Source organism: Lepidochelys kempii, chromosome 1, assembly GCF_965140265.1.
Source record: "Lepidochelys kempii isolate rLepKem1 chromosome 1, rLepKem1.hap2, whole genome shotgun sequence".
Lineage (NCBI taxonomy): Eukaryota > Metazoa > Chordata > Testudines > Cheloniidae > Lepidochelys > Lepidochelys kempii.
The window spans coordinates 22,075,142-22,090,213 of NC_133256.1; the positions used below are offsets into that span (position 1 = coordinate 22,075,142).

General features: G+C 44.6%; 1 protein-coding gene across 4 annotated transcripts in view; it reads left to right on the top strand.

Moving 5' to 3' along the window:
• The window catches only part of TMEM135 (transmembrane protein 135), a 383,037-nt gene that overhangs the window by 52,743 nt on the left and 315,222 nt on the right, over positions 1-15,072 (top strand). For all 4 annotated transcript variants that reach the window (XM_073336705.1, XM_073336701.1, XM_073336686.1 and 1 more), the window contains one exon: positions 3,660-3,752. In XM_073336705.1, coding sequence (XP_073192806.1) covers positions 3,660-3,752 — 93 coding nt within the window. The remainder of the gene's footprint in view (positions 1-3,659; positions 3,753-15,072) is intronic.

A 15,072-nucleotide genomic window follows, 5' to 3' on the forward strand; every position in this document is an offset into this window, starting at 1 on the left:
GAGACTGCTCGGGTGTTATCCCCATTCTGACTCTCGCCTTGGATTTAAACAGTTCATACTTGTTCATATGTTCTTTAGGCATTTCAGCTGCCACCTCAGCTAAGGGTCCACTGAGCTGCGGCCTCAGCTCTACCATGTATTGGTCAGTAGAGATGTTGTACCCAAGGCAGGCCCTTTCGAAGTTTTCTAAGAAGGCCTCAGTATCATCACCTGCCTTGTAGGTGGGGAACTTTCTGGGATGGGAAGTGGTACCTGGAGAAGGATTGCTAGGGTTTGTTGGTATATTCTGCTGGGCCTTTATCCTCTCCATCTCCTCCACATGCTTCCTTGCCCCCATTTCCCTCTTGTGGGCAGCCTCCTGTACCTCCTTCTCCAGCCGCATGAGTTCTATCTGTCTTTCATGTTCCCTTTGTTTTTCCTCAGCCTGAAATTTGGCTAATTCCAGCTGTAGTCGAGCCGAGGATTTGGCCATTCTAACCTCTTTGTTTTTAACTAACTTTACACCCGAGGTTTAGAAATAAACAAACAAAACTTGGCTGTAAAATTTTGCTGTGCTGGAATAGAATACCTATTCTCTGATAGTGATTGTCAGCCTACAGAAAAAGACAATTCCCTTGTCTCTGCTCTGGGCCCAAATTAAAGTAAAAAACCTCCACTACTTGGAAACCTGCTTACCCAGCCCAAAGGAAAAAAAAATTTCTTTTCAAACCTGTGCTCCTTGTAAAACAAAAAAAAAATCAAAATCCTAAAAAAAACCCTGCCACTTTTGTCTCCAGGCAAATGGGTAGAGCACACACCCCCTATTTACTTTTAGGAAGAAAAGAAAAAAAAACCTCTGGGTTGGAAGACTGTGAATTTCCCTGCAGGAGTTAAGTACCCTGCCTCCAGGCAAAGAAAACCTGCAATTCACAAGATAATCCCCTTTTGTCTCTGCTTGGCCACAAAGCAGAGAAAAAACAATCTGCTTTCAGTTTCAACTGCTTCCTTTCCAAAGAAGAAAAAAATTCTTTTTTAAAATCTGTATTTCTAGTTCAAAAAATCTCAACTGGATCTCAAAATGATTTCAGGTGAATCCCACCGCTGCCACCATGTCACGGTTCCTCCCCCACTCTGAACTCTAGGGTACAGATGTGGGGACCTGCATGAAAAACCTCCTAAGCTTATCTTTACCAGCTTAGGTCAAAACTTCCCCAAGGTACAAAATATTACACCTTGGACTGGCCGCTACCACCACCAAACTAATACTGGTTACTGGGGAAGAGCTGTTTGGACGCGTCCTTCCCCCCAAAATACTTCCCAAAACCTTGCACCCCACTGCCTGGACAAGGTTTGGTAAAAAACCTCACCAATTTGCCTAGGTGACTACAGATCCAGACCCTTGGATCTTAAGAACAATGAACAATCCTCCCAACACTTGCACCCCCCCTTTCCTGGGAAATGTTGGATAAAAAGCCTCACCAATTTGCATAGGTGACCACAGACCCAAACCCTTGGATCTGAGAACAATGAAAAAGCATTCAGTGTTTTACAAGAAGACTTTTAATAAAAAATAGAAGTAAATAGAAATAAAGAAATCCCCCCTGTAAAATCAGGATGGTAGATATCTTACAGGGTAATTAGATTCAAAAACATAGAGAACCCCTCTAGGCAAAACCTTAAGTTACAAAAAAGATACACAGACAGAAATAGTTATTCTATTCAGCACAATTCTTTTCTCAGCCATTTAAAGAAATCATAATCTAACACATACCTAGCTAGATTACTTACTAAAAGTTCTAAGACTCCATTCCTGTTCTGTCCCCGGCCAAGACGACTACAGACAGACACAGACCCTTTGTTTCTCTCCCTCCTCCCAGCTTTTGAAAGTATCTTGTCTCCTCATTGGTCATTTTGGTCAGGTGCCAGCGAGGTTACCTTTAGCTTCTTAACCCTTTACAGGTGAGAGGAGCTTTCCCCTGGCCAGGAGGGATTTCAAAGGGGTTTACCTTTCCCTTTATATTTATGACACCACTAGACACAACACAACAGTAATCTTGTAATCCAAAACATTATTTCTATCTATATTTTTAGATTCTTCATGATGAGAAGTGCTTTTGGCTTTTGAATTTGCAGACAATTGCACTATGTAAAATGTATATTGCTGTCTTTTAAATATTATTATCAAATTGAAAATGTAAGTATTTGTAAAATGATTCAAAACTATGCCAAAACAACAGATTCCTGTAATAATGAACTTTTAGCTGGTGCAGCATTTGGCATTGTCCAGTGAAATTAACCTTCTGTAGCTGTGGGAATGTATAGTGTGTATAATTGCCATTACATCACTCGTTGCTGATTCACTGACTCCTCTCACTTTTGAACATAAACTGGTCGTACTTCTTTGCATCATTGTTTTTGTGGCATATTGAGGGCAAAGATAGAATGAGGCAAGTCCTTTGCCCTTCCTAGGACAGGGATAAAATTGAGCTGGTTGAAATGGTGTTTCTAATTTCACTAGTTCTTTATTATGTGGTGCCATTTCTCATATGTAATTTCATCTCTTTTCATTGCCCCATATGAATTTATCATGTTACTTGCGCTGTTTTATGAGGACAGAGTCTCAAATGAGATTGTGCTGCTGAATCAGCTGCTATTGCTTGTTAAAGCTCTGCGTACAATCTTTCCACTTCACTAGTACCCCCATTCCTTGGAGATGGTTTATTGCCTCCACAGTCCATTCCAAGTAGGCTGAATATGCAAGAGTTCAGAATCAAGTTTTTAATAACTGACTGGACAATTGGGCTGCTACTGTAATTTACATTTAGCAAATGTGTATGTTGTTTTTCCCTTTTTCCACAGTAACAAATTTAATCTTTGCCCCAAAACATAATTCCTTACACGTAGTCATTATTCATTACACATAGTGTAATAAATCCATTTTCAGAATGATTTTGTTTATTAATATGCCCTGAATTTATAAGATTTTTTTTTATTTGTATTATTCCTGAAGTTGTGGACTCCTGGGGTGAGATCCTGGTCCTATAGAAGTCAATGGGAGATTTGCAATTCTTGAGTTTAATAAAGCCAGGATTTCACCCCTGGATTCTATTTTCAGCTCTTACATTGACTTATTGAGTGACCTTAGAGAAGTCACTTAACTTCTCGGCATCAGTTTCCCTATCTGTCTTCAGGACGTGCTGTGAAGTGTATTTATCTGAACCGCCTTGCGGTTCATTTGATAGCCCCACATTCATTCCATACACCTCTAAATCTTTCTGAAGAGGCTATCCTGACTGCAGAAGAGACCGTAGCAGTCTCAATTTTTGTGTAGTTCTACATAATTCTTTAACCTTTCATAAATATCACTTGGGGGCTAAGGTACTATTTGCTTTAAAATAGAAGCCCTTTGAAATGGGTGTAGTACTGATGTACCTAAGTGGTATTATGGGTCTTAATGTTTATGAAGTGTCTGGAAATCTTCATTGAAAGGAACTGTGTAAGTGTAAAAGTATTCCTATTGGTGTCTGTGCAATATGAACTAATTCAAAGGGTGCAATGTATCTCTATTGGTGGAAAATGGACATGAATACAGTCTTATGTTGAGCATAACACATGCATCATACGCTAACTTTCTTGTTGCTTTGGCATGTGATATAATAGATACAAAATTACATTTTCAGGAGGATACTTGGCAAATTCTACTTTTGGACTCCGGGCTTCGGAGCTGCTTTACCGGCTTCCTACGTGGCCATTCTCATTGAAAGGAAAAGCAGGTACATTTCATTTTATACGTTTTTACTGTTATACCAGTTCCTGTGCTTTCACTAATATGAAGAAGTTCAAATGGCTGCTCTTTGTAAAAGTCATTTGGACCCAAGCTAAAAAAAAAAAGTAGTTCAACTGAAATAGTATATATTTATTAATCCCATACAGTGGATTAAGAAGCAACAGTAAGGAAAGTGTAGACTTTGCAAAAATATGTAGTGTAATTTTTTTGGTTTAGTTCATGGACTGGTAGTGAAACTGGACACAGCTATTGCTTATAGACACAGTAAGTGAATCAAGATAGCTATTTATGTTTTTGTTTCTTTATTAATAATGCTGACATTTAGACAGTTACAAACTAAAAAGGGTATGTCTTCCTGTCAATAGACTAGTTTGAATCTTGAGGTCAGTAAACCCCTAAGTAAAGTTCTACTTTAAGATTAATGGACGTCTTGTATGCTTTTACTAATAATTCTATAGTTAGTATTCATGCTTTTATTGCTAATGATATTATTATTATTATTTCAAAGGCACTAATCCCTGTAGTGTCTGGATGTTAGTTATGTAAAATTTAAAGGTGACAGTAAATCACTCAGCTGAGGAACAACTACTCTTAACTTTTTGTGCTGAGAGGATTCAGAACGAGCGGATACACTTCCTTGAATCCACAGCTGGTTCTGTCTCTCTATCTTAGTGAAAAGCTTGCAGAAAGGGATGTCTTGCTACGTGTTTTAAAAGTGGTAAGGCTCTATCAGTCTCACTGTGGCGGCAGCAAATTCCACAGCCCAGGGCCACCCTGTGAGTACACCCTGCCTCAGTAAGTTTTTTAAATCTGAGTTTGTCTCTTTTGGCTGCCTGGCTGCATAGTGAAAGGTGGTCATTCAGACTTCGCACTATCTAGGGCTTTAAGGGTAAAGACTAGGACCTTGAAATGTCCCTCATATTGATAGACAGCTGACACCAAGTATTGGCCTAACTAACTTTGGATGGTTTGCTCCACTAAGCAGGCAGACCACTGCATAAACAAGTGGTAGTTTCTGGATGGCCTTCAGGATCGTGCCCTGGTAAAGCATGCTGCACCTCTTTCAGCACTGGATATCCAAAGCATAGATTACCATACATTCAGAAGACGGGGATGGGAGGAGGAAGAGCACTTTCAGCTATCGTGCATGTATGGAACATCTGTATGCAATAAGTCCAAAAGGTCCTTTCACCTGAGACTGGTTGCAAAATGCATATCCACTATTTCATCCTCTGGCTGTCTGACCCTCATCTCACCCCCATTCTCTCTTCCTCATCATCCACTCTCTGTGTTTCCTAGCATGTATGGAGGTGTTTGGGTGTGAAGGATCTCCCTCACCATATTGTCGCTCCCCATTAACTAGCACCTGTTGCTCCTGGGGGGGTGAAGTCCTTTCCTCTGGCTGCCCCCATGCCCTACTCAGCTGAATCTGCTCCTTGGTACCCGAGGAGTAGCTAGAGCAGGGTAGTGAGGGGCAGCCAGATGGGTGGTCTTCATTTGATGAAGATACCTGTATGGATGCTTGGGGTGTGTGTGGTGCAGTTGGAGAGGGGAATGAGAAGTGACAGTTGCAACACTTCTAGTGGCTTTGGCAGAAGTACACAAATAAAGGAAAAAGCTTAGCAGGAAGCACATGCAGAGAGTTGAAGAGAAGTGGTGCAGGCTTGGAAATGTATTTTTTGTGTGTTTCCTTTGCTGTAGGGCTGCCCACTACCTTGCTAAACCTCTTATGATTATTCTGTTGAAAAATTGGGTCAAGCTCTGTTTGATCAGTGTCCCAAGTATTTAGCAGTTCTTACATTATTTCCATAATATTCATTCTAATTTAGTGTAGTCAAGATGTGTTTCTTTATCTGAAAGTAGTTCTTGAATGTAATCAAAGGTTTTCGAAAGGAGAGTACATTTTTAAGAGTGGCATTTAATGTGGAGGGGAAACCATATTAAATGGTAACATTACTGTCTAATTGTATTTTACTTTTGTTTCATAAGTGAGTTACTTTTGTGGTAAGTCTTGGAATCTGACTGCCCGATGTTTCCCCTTCTGGAGTTACTTCCCAGAGGGTGGGTTCACTTTGGCAAGGTTTTACTTAAGCTAGCTGCTTAGATTCCAGCACTCCTGCTGGCTTCAGTGTTTCATTCCATGATATAAGCAAGTAGATTTTCTGCAGTTGTGCCAGGGACAAATGCCAGCTTAATTTTTACTACATGCCTGGCACAGTGTTTCATTTTTATTTTTTATTTTTCAGTGTAAGGTCAAACTCAGAAAAGTACTTAAAACATTAAGTGTCAAAATCAGGATGGTAGTATATTTGTGAATTGTTTCTAGCTCTCCAAATATATATGAACCAAGGACAGAAACTGATCACACTCCCAAATAATTTAGGATTTAGGGCAAAAGTGGAAGAAGTTGGAAAAACTTGCAAATTAAAAATAAATAAATTAGTAAAATGAGGCAAATGGCACAGTAAGACTCGATGGCAAATTAGGATTTTCTCACACTTCGTACTAATGCACTAAAGCATTAATGTTTATCATCAGTTTCTTTCTTCTTGTAGTATTAATTAAAAAAAATTCAAAGTTGATAAACAGTATCAGAAAGGTAGTCAGAGTTCATAGTCTTTGAAAACATAGTTGATATTTTAATGCCAAATATTTTGTTAGAAGCTCATACTTCTGACAAATGTAATTAAAGTAATGCACTGAAATAAGTCTTTCCAATTGTAGGTGTATTCATTTGTACACTCTTTTTAGCACAGAAAAAAAACATATATTTTACATTTAACTTTTATAAATGTCTGGAAAATCAAACTTTTGGTGACACTTTTTGGCAGCTACAACTATCTCTTTATTAGGTTTAGAAAAGAAAGTCTATTGACGAAAATAGGGAAACAAAGAAGCTGCTTGCTTTGTGTTTAGTTTACAAACATGTTGCTGGCCCTTTAAATTTTAGTTAGCAGCTGGCAAGAGCACAAAACTTAATCACTTAATCTCTTCCCAAGTGGATACCCTATTTTAGGTTCCTCATAGGCATTTGCTTGCACAGCATCCTTGTCAGGCTCTGAATTCAGGAACAAAATGCTTGTAAATCAGGCTGCCGATGTTGAGTGGTGGTGTTTTTGTATGCTAGGCCAGACTCTTGTACCCTATATAAACCTTAGAAAAAGGCAGGAAAAGAAAGTAGTTTTATATGGACCAGCAAGATACTTTATACTCACTTAAATGAAACACATTTTTTTAAACTATCACAAGCTTGCTTTGACTGTAGGTTTGTAGGGTAATGAGAAATTGGCATGGTAGTAGACATGGTAAACAGCTATGTAGCAATTAAAGCAATCAGATAGAGCTTTTGAGTTAGTTAATAATTGCAAACAAACTCCAATTGATGTACAATATTTTACTGTTTCTCTTTTTCTGTAGATCAAGATCCATATAATGATGTATCTGTATCTTAATTAATATTCTTGTAATATATTAGTACAGTTATCTCACCTGTGAAAACTGTCATATCAGAACCTGGAGAGATAAGGTCGGTGAGGTAATGTCTTTTATTGGGCCAACTTCTGTTTGTGAGAGAGACAAGCTTTCAAGCCATGCAAAGCTCTTCTGACCTGAGGAAGAGTACTACAGAAGGGATGTGGACAAATTGGAGAGAGTCCAGCAGAGGGCAACAAAAATGATTAGGGGGCTGGGGCACATGACTTAGGAGGAGAGGCTGAGGGAACTGGGGTTATTTAGTTTGCAGAAGAGAAGAGTGAGTGAGGGGGATTTGATAGCAGCCTTCAACTACCTGAAGGGGGGTTCCAAAGAGGATGGAGCTCTGCTGTTCTCAGTGGTGGCATATGACCGAACAAGGAGCACTGGTCTCAAGTTGCAGTGGGGGAGGTCTAGGCTGGATATTAAGAAACACTATTTCACTAGGTGAAGCGGTGGAATGGGTTACATAGGGAGGTGGTGGAATCTCCATCCTTAGAGGTTTTTAAGGCCCAGCTTGACAAAGCCTTGGCTGGGATGATTTAGTTCAAGGGTCTCAAACACGCGGCCCATAGGCCACATGCGGGCCAAGCTCCGCGCAGCGGGCCCCCCCCTCCCCGGCGCCGCGTCCCCAGCCTACCTCCAGGCCAGGGGTGGGCAAACTACAGCCCCGGGCCGGTTCTGGCCCCTCAGGGCTTTGGATCCAGCCTGTGGATTTGCAAACCCCATGGTGCTGAGGCCCCCGCGCCGGGAAGTGGCGGGCACCGCTTCCCTGCGGCTGGGAACGGGGAAGCACGGCCAATGGGAGCTTCGGGGGTGGTACCCACAGGCAAGAATAGCTCACGGAGTTCTCTGCTCCCTCTTCCCCCGGGGCTGCATGGACAGGATGCCCACCGCTTCCCGGAGCGGCACAGGGCCAGGCCGGGTCAGGCAGGGAACCTACCCTGAGCCCAGTGCTCGCCTCTGGCACACTGGAGCCGCGCAAGGTAAGCGGCACTGGGCCGGAACCCGAACCCCTCCTGCACCCCAACTCTCTGCTCTGACCCCCCTGCTACACCCCGCACCCCTGCTGCACCCCGCACTCCCTCCTGCACCCCAACCCCCTGCCCTGAGCCCCCTGCTGTGGGGATGGAGTGGGGGGCAGGGGCAGCAGGGGGAAGTGGGTGATGCAGTCCTTGGGCCAGCATACGAGTCCTCATGTGGTCCTCCTGGTGATTCAAGTTTGAAACCCCTGATTTAGTTGGTGTTGGTCCTGCCCTGAGTAGGGGATTGGACTAGATGACCTCCTGAGGTCTCTTCCAACCCTAATATTCTGTGATTCTATAATTAGTGGACCTATTTCTATATCTATTCTATGTATTTGTTGCTTTAACTTTTTATGAGTAATTGGCAGGGACCCTGGAAAATTGCAGGTGTGTTTTTTGTGTTACATATTCTGACAGGTAAAAGGAAAATATTCTTGTAAGTAAGGAAAGTATTTGACACTTAATTGTATGGATTTGTCACAGAAAATGAACTAAATGAGGGTGTTCTGACTTTGCTTACTTAGGTAAGGTTTTAATGATTTTTATTTTGATGAATATTACAAGTCTTGCAAAACTCATGAAAATGTACTAGCCCTGTACAAAATCTTCTTTCATGTCTGTTCTTATTCGAGTGCTTGCTCCTGTTGATTCCATGTTAGGTGTGTGCGCGCCCACGTTTATGGCAGCTGGAGATTTTTCCCTTAGTGGTATGTGTAGGGTCAGCTCTGGAACTCCATGTTTGTGCGCCGGTACCTGAGGCGCCGTCAGTCATGCGCCCTCTCAGTTCCTCCTTACCACCCATGAGGTCGCTGGAATGCCTTTCTCTCTTGTGATTCACAAGCGCTCCCAGTGTTTTTCCTTTTCATAGCTTTTGTATATAGTTGTATATGCTCAGGTCCCTGGGATTCGAATCGTGTGCTGTTTGCTACAAACCCATGCTAGTGGTGACCCCACACAAGTTGTCTGAAGTGTCTGGGGGAAACGCACGTTAAAGAGAGATGCAAAATTTGTAAGGGCTTCAAACTACGCACTCAAAAAGACACATTCATCTGAAAGCCCTACTGATGGAGGCGGCACTCAGATCAGCCTCGGTACCCTCTCGCTCCGACTTGGCACTGAGTACCTCGACCTCGTGCAGAGTGCCCCACTGGCACTGGGTTCACCTCAGCAATGTTCACCAATACCAGTGCCATGGAAGTGCCACAGGAAGCAGTGTACTGAAGGTTGGTGCTCCTCTGCCTTGAAGAAGGACGTGGAAGGGCGGAAGGCAAAACACTGATGTCAGGTCATCTGCCTCTGTTAGGGCTACAAGGTCCAGCCTATCCAGCTAGGGATCCGACCCCAATATAGAACCACCCCTGACTCCAGATAGTGGAAGGGGTCCCCTACACCTCATAGTGCCCTCGATGCCAGAGGTGTTTCAAGCGGCTAGGGGCCTGTTGGCCCTACTGGTGCTGCCCACACCACAGGACCTCCGTCCAACAGTGGAGCCAGTGAAGGCTCCCCCTGCCAAAGGGAAGCCCTCCATGGGCCTGTCTCAATGGTTGCTTGTTCGATACCATTCTCCGGAGTCCCGGCACCGGTCCACGACTCCATGACCCCAGTCCCCAGCACCATGTCCGTGGTTCCCCACCATAAAATGGAGAAATCTCCTGTGGCCATAGAAGGTAGAAATATGGAAGTAGTAGTCTTCGACCCCGGTTCCACGTTCCCGGTCTCCGGCTCCACGACGTGGATCACCAACCTCACAGCGTCAGTCTGTCTCCCTGGCACCAGCTGTCCTCCTCCTGGCACTGGTCACTGACACTGTGGTGCCACTCATCGACTCCTTGTCGCTGATCTCTGACACCTCGATCTCCATCTCCGTGGCACTCCCCACCCTCTCAACACCTGTCTCCAGCTTGACACCGATCTCAGGACCCCCATCATCGGTTACCTTCCCCTCAACACCACTTGGCACCACATCATAGCCGGCAGCAAGAGGCACGGACAGCTTCCCCATGGTCTCCTAGAGAGGAGTCCACCTCGGAGTCAGAAGGGGATTTTGAATCCCAGTCTCGGAGGCACTAGTCGGACTGCGGTACCATCTCTGTGATGGGCATCTGACCGCAAGGTCAATGGCCACTACATTGGCCATACTGGAATCCCTGGGGGCTCCCTACGATGCCAGGATTGTACTCCCAGTGGTAATCTACAGCTGCTTCTCGAAAGTGGACCATGGCGCTGCTTTCTCTGATGCAGAAACTAGACTCGAGCTGTGTTGCTGATACCGAGATACAGGCATCCTCTTGGGGGCAGCTTCTCTGGTGGAAGGGGGGCTCCAGCTCCACATTCAGCGTTGCTGTCGTCCTCATCATCCCCGGAAAAGGCGGTCACCGGTCCCTCCCACCCACTCCCACCAGATGACTTTTGAGACCATCAGGACCTTCTGAAAAGGATGGCCTCCAACTTGCGACGAGAGGCAGAGGATCTCACTCAGCCTCAGATAGCTTCTTTGATATTTTGGTGGCCGCGGCACCCTCTAAAGTAGTGTTTCCAATATATGAAGGAGTGCTGGAAATGGTTTAGGCCCTTTGGCAGACCCCATCCTCTCTGTCCCCAACCGCAAAAAGAGCAGAAAAGAAATATTATGTCCCGGCCAAGGGCTATGAGTACTTGTATTCAACCGCACCACCCCGGGTCTCTTGTGGTTTTTGTCATAATGAGCGGGACAGGCAGGGCCAGGTGAGCGCTCTGCCTAAAAACAAGGATGCAAGGAAGCTGGACTTGTTTGGAAGAAAAATTTATTCCACGGCCAGTCTCCAACTCAGAATCTCCAACCAACAGGCATTGCTGGGGAAATATAATATATGCGACTTCATGGCTAAATTTAGGAATTGCCTGCCACAGGAGCTCAGACAAGAGTTTGCATCCATCTTGGAGGAGGGCAAGACAGTTGCCAGAGCCTCTCTCCAAACTGCATTGGATGTGGCTGATTCAGTGGCCACGTTTATGGCCTCCACTGTGTACAGGCGACGGGGCTCGTGGCTGCAATTGTTGGGGCTATCTCAGGAGGTGCAGCCATCCATTCAGGACCTCCCATTGAAAGGCACTGCTCTATTTTCAGAGCAGATGGATACTGGGCTGCATGGCCTGAAAGATTCCTGCACCACGCTTTGCTCCTTGGCCCTGTACATGCCGCAGGCCTCCAGGAAACACTTTCAGCCACCCCCATCACCTACATTCTCGGGTCCACAGCGGCAGAGCTCCTACAAGGAAAAAGACAGAGGCTTTAAATGCTGCTGACCCACCTTGTCCCCCTCAGCTGCCCAGTCGGGCCCCGTGTGCTACCCAGGTGTCCCTTGGCAGGCAATTTGAGGGTGTGCCTGGGGACAGAGTTCCAGTCTTGCCCCAGGACCAATCCTCCCGTTTATTTCTGAACCGTCTATCTCCCTTCCTCGCTGCATGGGCCAGGGTCACCTCAGACCATTGGGTGCTCAACACCATAGTGGTTGACTACACTCAGCAGTTTTCCTCCATCCCTCCCTCTCATGTCCCTTCCCCATCCCTCTTCAGGGACCCTTATCATGAGCATCTCCTTGTCCAGGAAGTGGAATCCCTCCTATGTCTGGGGGCCATGGAGGAGGTTCCTCAAGATATGAGGGGGAAAAGGTTTTATTCCCGTTATTTCCTAATCCTGAGGGTCAAAGGGGGCCTCAGACCCATTCTAGACCTGCATCTCAAGATATCTCAAGAAGCTGAAGTTCTGCATGGTCTCCCTGGCCTCTATCATTTCCTCTCTGGATCCAGGAGACTGGTACGCTGCCCTTGATTTAAAGGATGCCTACTTCCATATTTCTATCTTCCATAGCCACAGGAGATTCCTCCATTTTGTGGTGGGGCAGCGCCACTACGAATTCACGGCACTGTCCTTCGGCCTATCATCTGCTCCGAGGGTCTTCATGAAGTGCATAGCAGTGTTGGCCGTTTACCTGAAGTGTTGAGGCATTAAATCTATCCAGGCCTCCATAACTGTCTTGTCAGAGACAGGTCACGAGCCCAAGTTCAGCATGGCTTTACTTTGATGAAAGCCACCTGTCAGGAACGAGGCCTGCTTATCAACAAACAAAAATCAACTCTGATCCCCGTTGAAAGGATAGAGTTTATAGGAGCAGTACTCGACTCCCCCCGGGCCAGAGCCTACTTGCCAGAGTCCCAATTCTGAGCTATGTTGGACCTCATTATGTATGTCTGAGCCCACCTGCTCACGACTGCTCGACATGCCATTCATCTCAAGGTATCACACTTCCCGGGCACCTGAAGTGCGCTGGCGGGTCTCCTCAGCAAGTCCTTTTCTTCTTGCCATGAGTGGTCACTCCACTCAGAAGTTGTCAACATGATCTTCTGAAAGCGGGGGACTCCCCAGATGGCCCTATTCATGTCTGGACAGAACAGGAAGTGTCAGCAGTTTTTCTCGTTTTGCAGACTTGCTAGAGGCTCCCTGTCCAATGCTTTCCTGCTCCCTTGGATGGGAGCAGTGCTGTATGCCTTCCCGCTGATATCCCTGCTTCACAAGGTCCTACTGAAGGTCAAGAAGGACAAAGCAAAGGTCATCCTGGTAGCTTTGGCATGGCCTCACCAGCACTAGGTCAGCACACTTTTGGACCTTTTGGTAGAGCTCCCTCTCCAACCGGACTTGCTCTCGCAGAACCAGGGCCATCTGCTCCATCTGAACCTAGCATCACTGCATCTGATGGCATGGCTTTTGCATGGCCGAACGCGGAGGAGCAAGCCTGCTCGGAGCAAGTTCAACAGATCTTGTCGGTCTGCCAGTGTCCTCTCATAGAATCTCCTTGTGGATAATCACCTGCATCAAGTTCTGCTATGAACAAGCACAGGTGTTGTCACTGGCCATTGTGACTTCCCATTCCACCAGAGTACAAGCTTCGTCAGTGGCCTTCCTCATGTAGGTACCGATCCAAGATATCGGCAGAGCCGCCACCTGGTCTTCAGTTCATACTATTACATCCCACTATGCCATCACCCAGCAGACCTGGGATGACGCCAGCTTCGGTAGAGCGGTGTTGCAAGCAGCACGACCGTGAACTCTGCGCCCACTTCCAGGGATACTGCTTGTGCGTCACCTAACATGGAATTGACATGAGCAAGCACTTGAAGAAAAATCAGTTACCCACCTTTTATAACTTGTTCTTCAAGATGTGTGGCTCATATCCATTCCATGACCCACCCTTTCCCCCCACTGTTGAAGTTGATGACAAGAAGGAACTAAGAGGGTGCAAGGCCGATGGCACCTCATAGACATGCGCACGAGTGTGGTGCTCAAGGGGCTGCCAGAGCTGGCCCAATGGATACCACTAAGGGAAAAATCTCCAGCTGCTGTGCATGTGGGTGCACACATGCCTAAGATGGAATCTACCTGAGCAACACATCTTGAAGAACAGCAGTTAAAAAAAGTAGGTAACCATTTTTTATTATTTGATAATTGAGGGAAGGGGATATTTCGCTTACCCATATTAGATGAATAACTCACCCAAGTTGAGATGATGTAGTTTTTAACAAGGGTGTTATAAAACAAGATTTCTTCTGTATTATGTCAAACAAATGTGCACATTATATTGTTAATGATTTTATGAATTCATATATTTAATATTACCACTAACCCTTTAAATTCAGAAGCAGGAATCTCCAGCATGCACATAGTGTTGGTATGTGCACACTACTGTTAATTGTTTTTAATAAAAGCTATGCCCATCTGTAAAGATACAAGAACTAAAATTTTGCCCAGCTGCTTTAACTTGTCCAAGTAATTCAAGGCCATAGTCTCCTTTGAGTCCCATTAACATCAATGAGAGGTGTGCACATACCTGAGGGGAGACTGTGGTAGATATAGTCTCATCATGTTAACACTCTTTCCATTCTACTAGTATTGCAAGAGGATGTTAAACAGCAGCTTCTAAAGTTATACATTTTAAAATCACCAGGCCTGGATAACTTACATCCAAGAGTTTTAAAAGAGCTGGCTGAGGAGCTCACTAGACTGTTAATGCTAATTTTCACTGAGTCTTGGAGCATTGGGGAAGGTCCAGGAGACTGAAGAAAGCTACTATTCTGCCAATATTAAAAAGGATAAACAGAATGACATGGATAGGTCTGCCAGTCTGACATGGATGCTGGGCAAGATAATGGAGTGGCTGATATGGAACTTGGTTAATGAAGAATTAAAATACAATAATGTAGTTAATGCAAATTAACATGGGTTTATGGAAAATGGTCCTGTGAAATTATCTTTTTTTTTATAAGATTACAAGTTAGGTTGATAATGGTAATAGTGTTGATATAATATATTTAGACTTCTGAAAGGCATGTGACTTGATACTCCATGCCATTTTGATTAAAAACTAGAATGGTATGAAATTAATGTGGCACACATTAAACTGATCAAAAGCTGGCTGCTTGATAGGTCTCGAAATGTGATTGTAAGTGGGGAAGTTGGGGTAGTTCTGTCTAGTGGGGTCCCGCAGGATTCTGTTTTTGCTGTATGCATTTGTGACATGGACGAAAAGAAAAACTGTCATACAAAAATTGGGGGAGTGGTAAATAATTAAGAGGACAGGTCACTGATTCAGAGCGATCTGGATTGCTTGTTAAACTGGGTGCAAGCAAACAGTATGAGTTTTGATATGACCACATGTAAATGTATACATCTAAGAACAAAGAATGTAGGCCATATTTACAGGATGGTGGGCTCTATCCTGAGAATCAGTGACTCTGAAATAGGTTTGGAGTGGTGTTGGATAATCAGCTGAACAT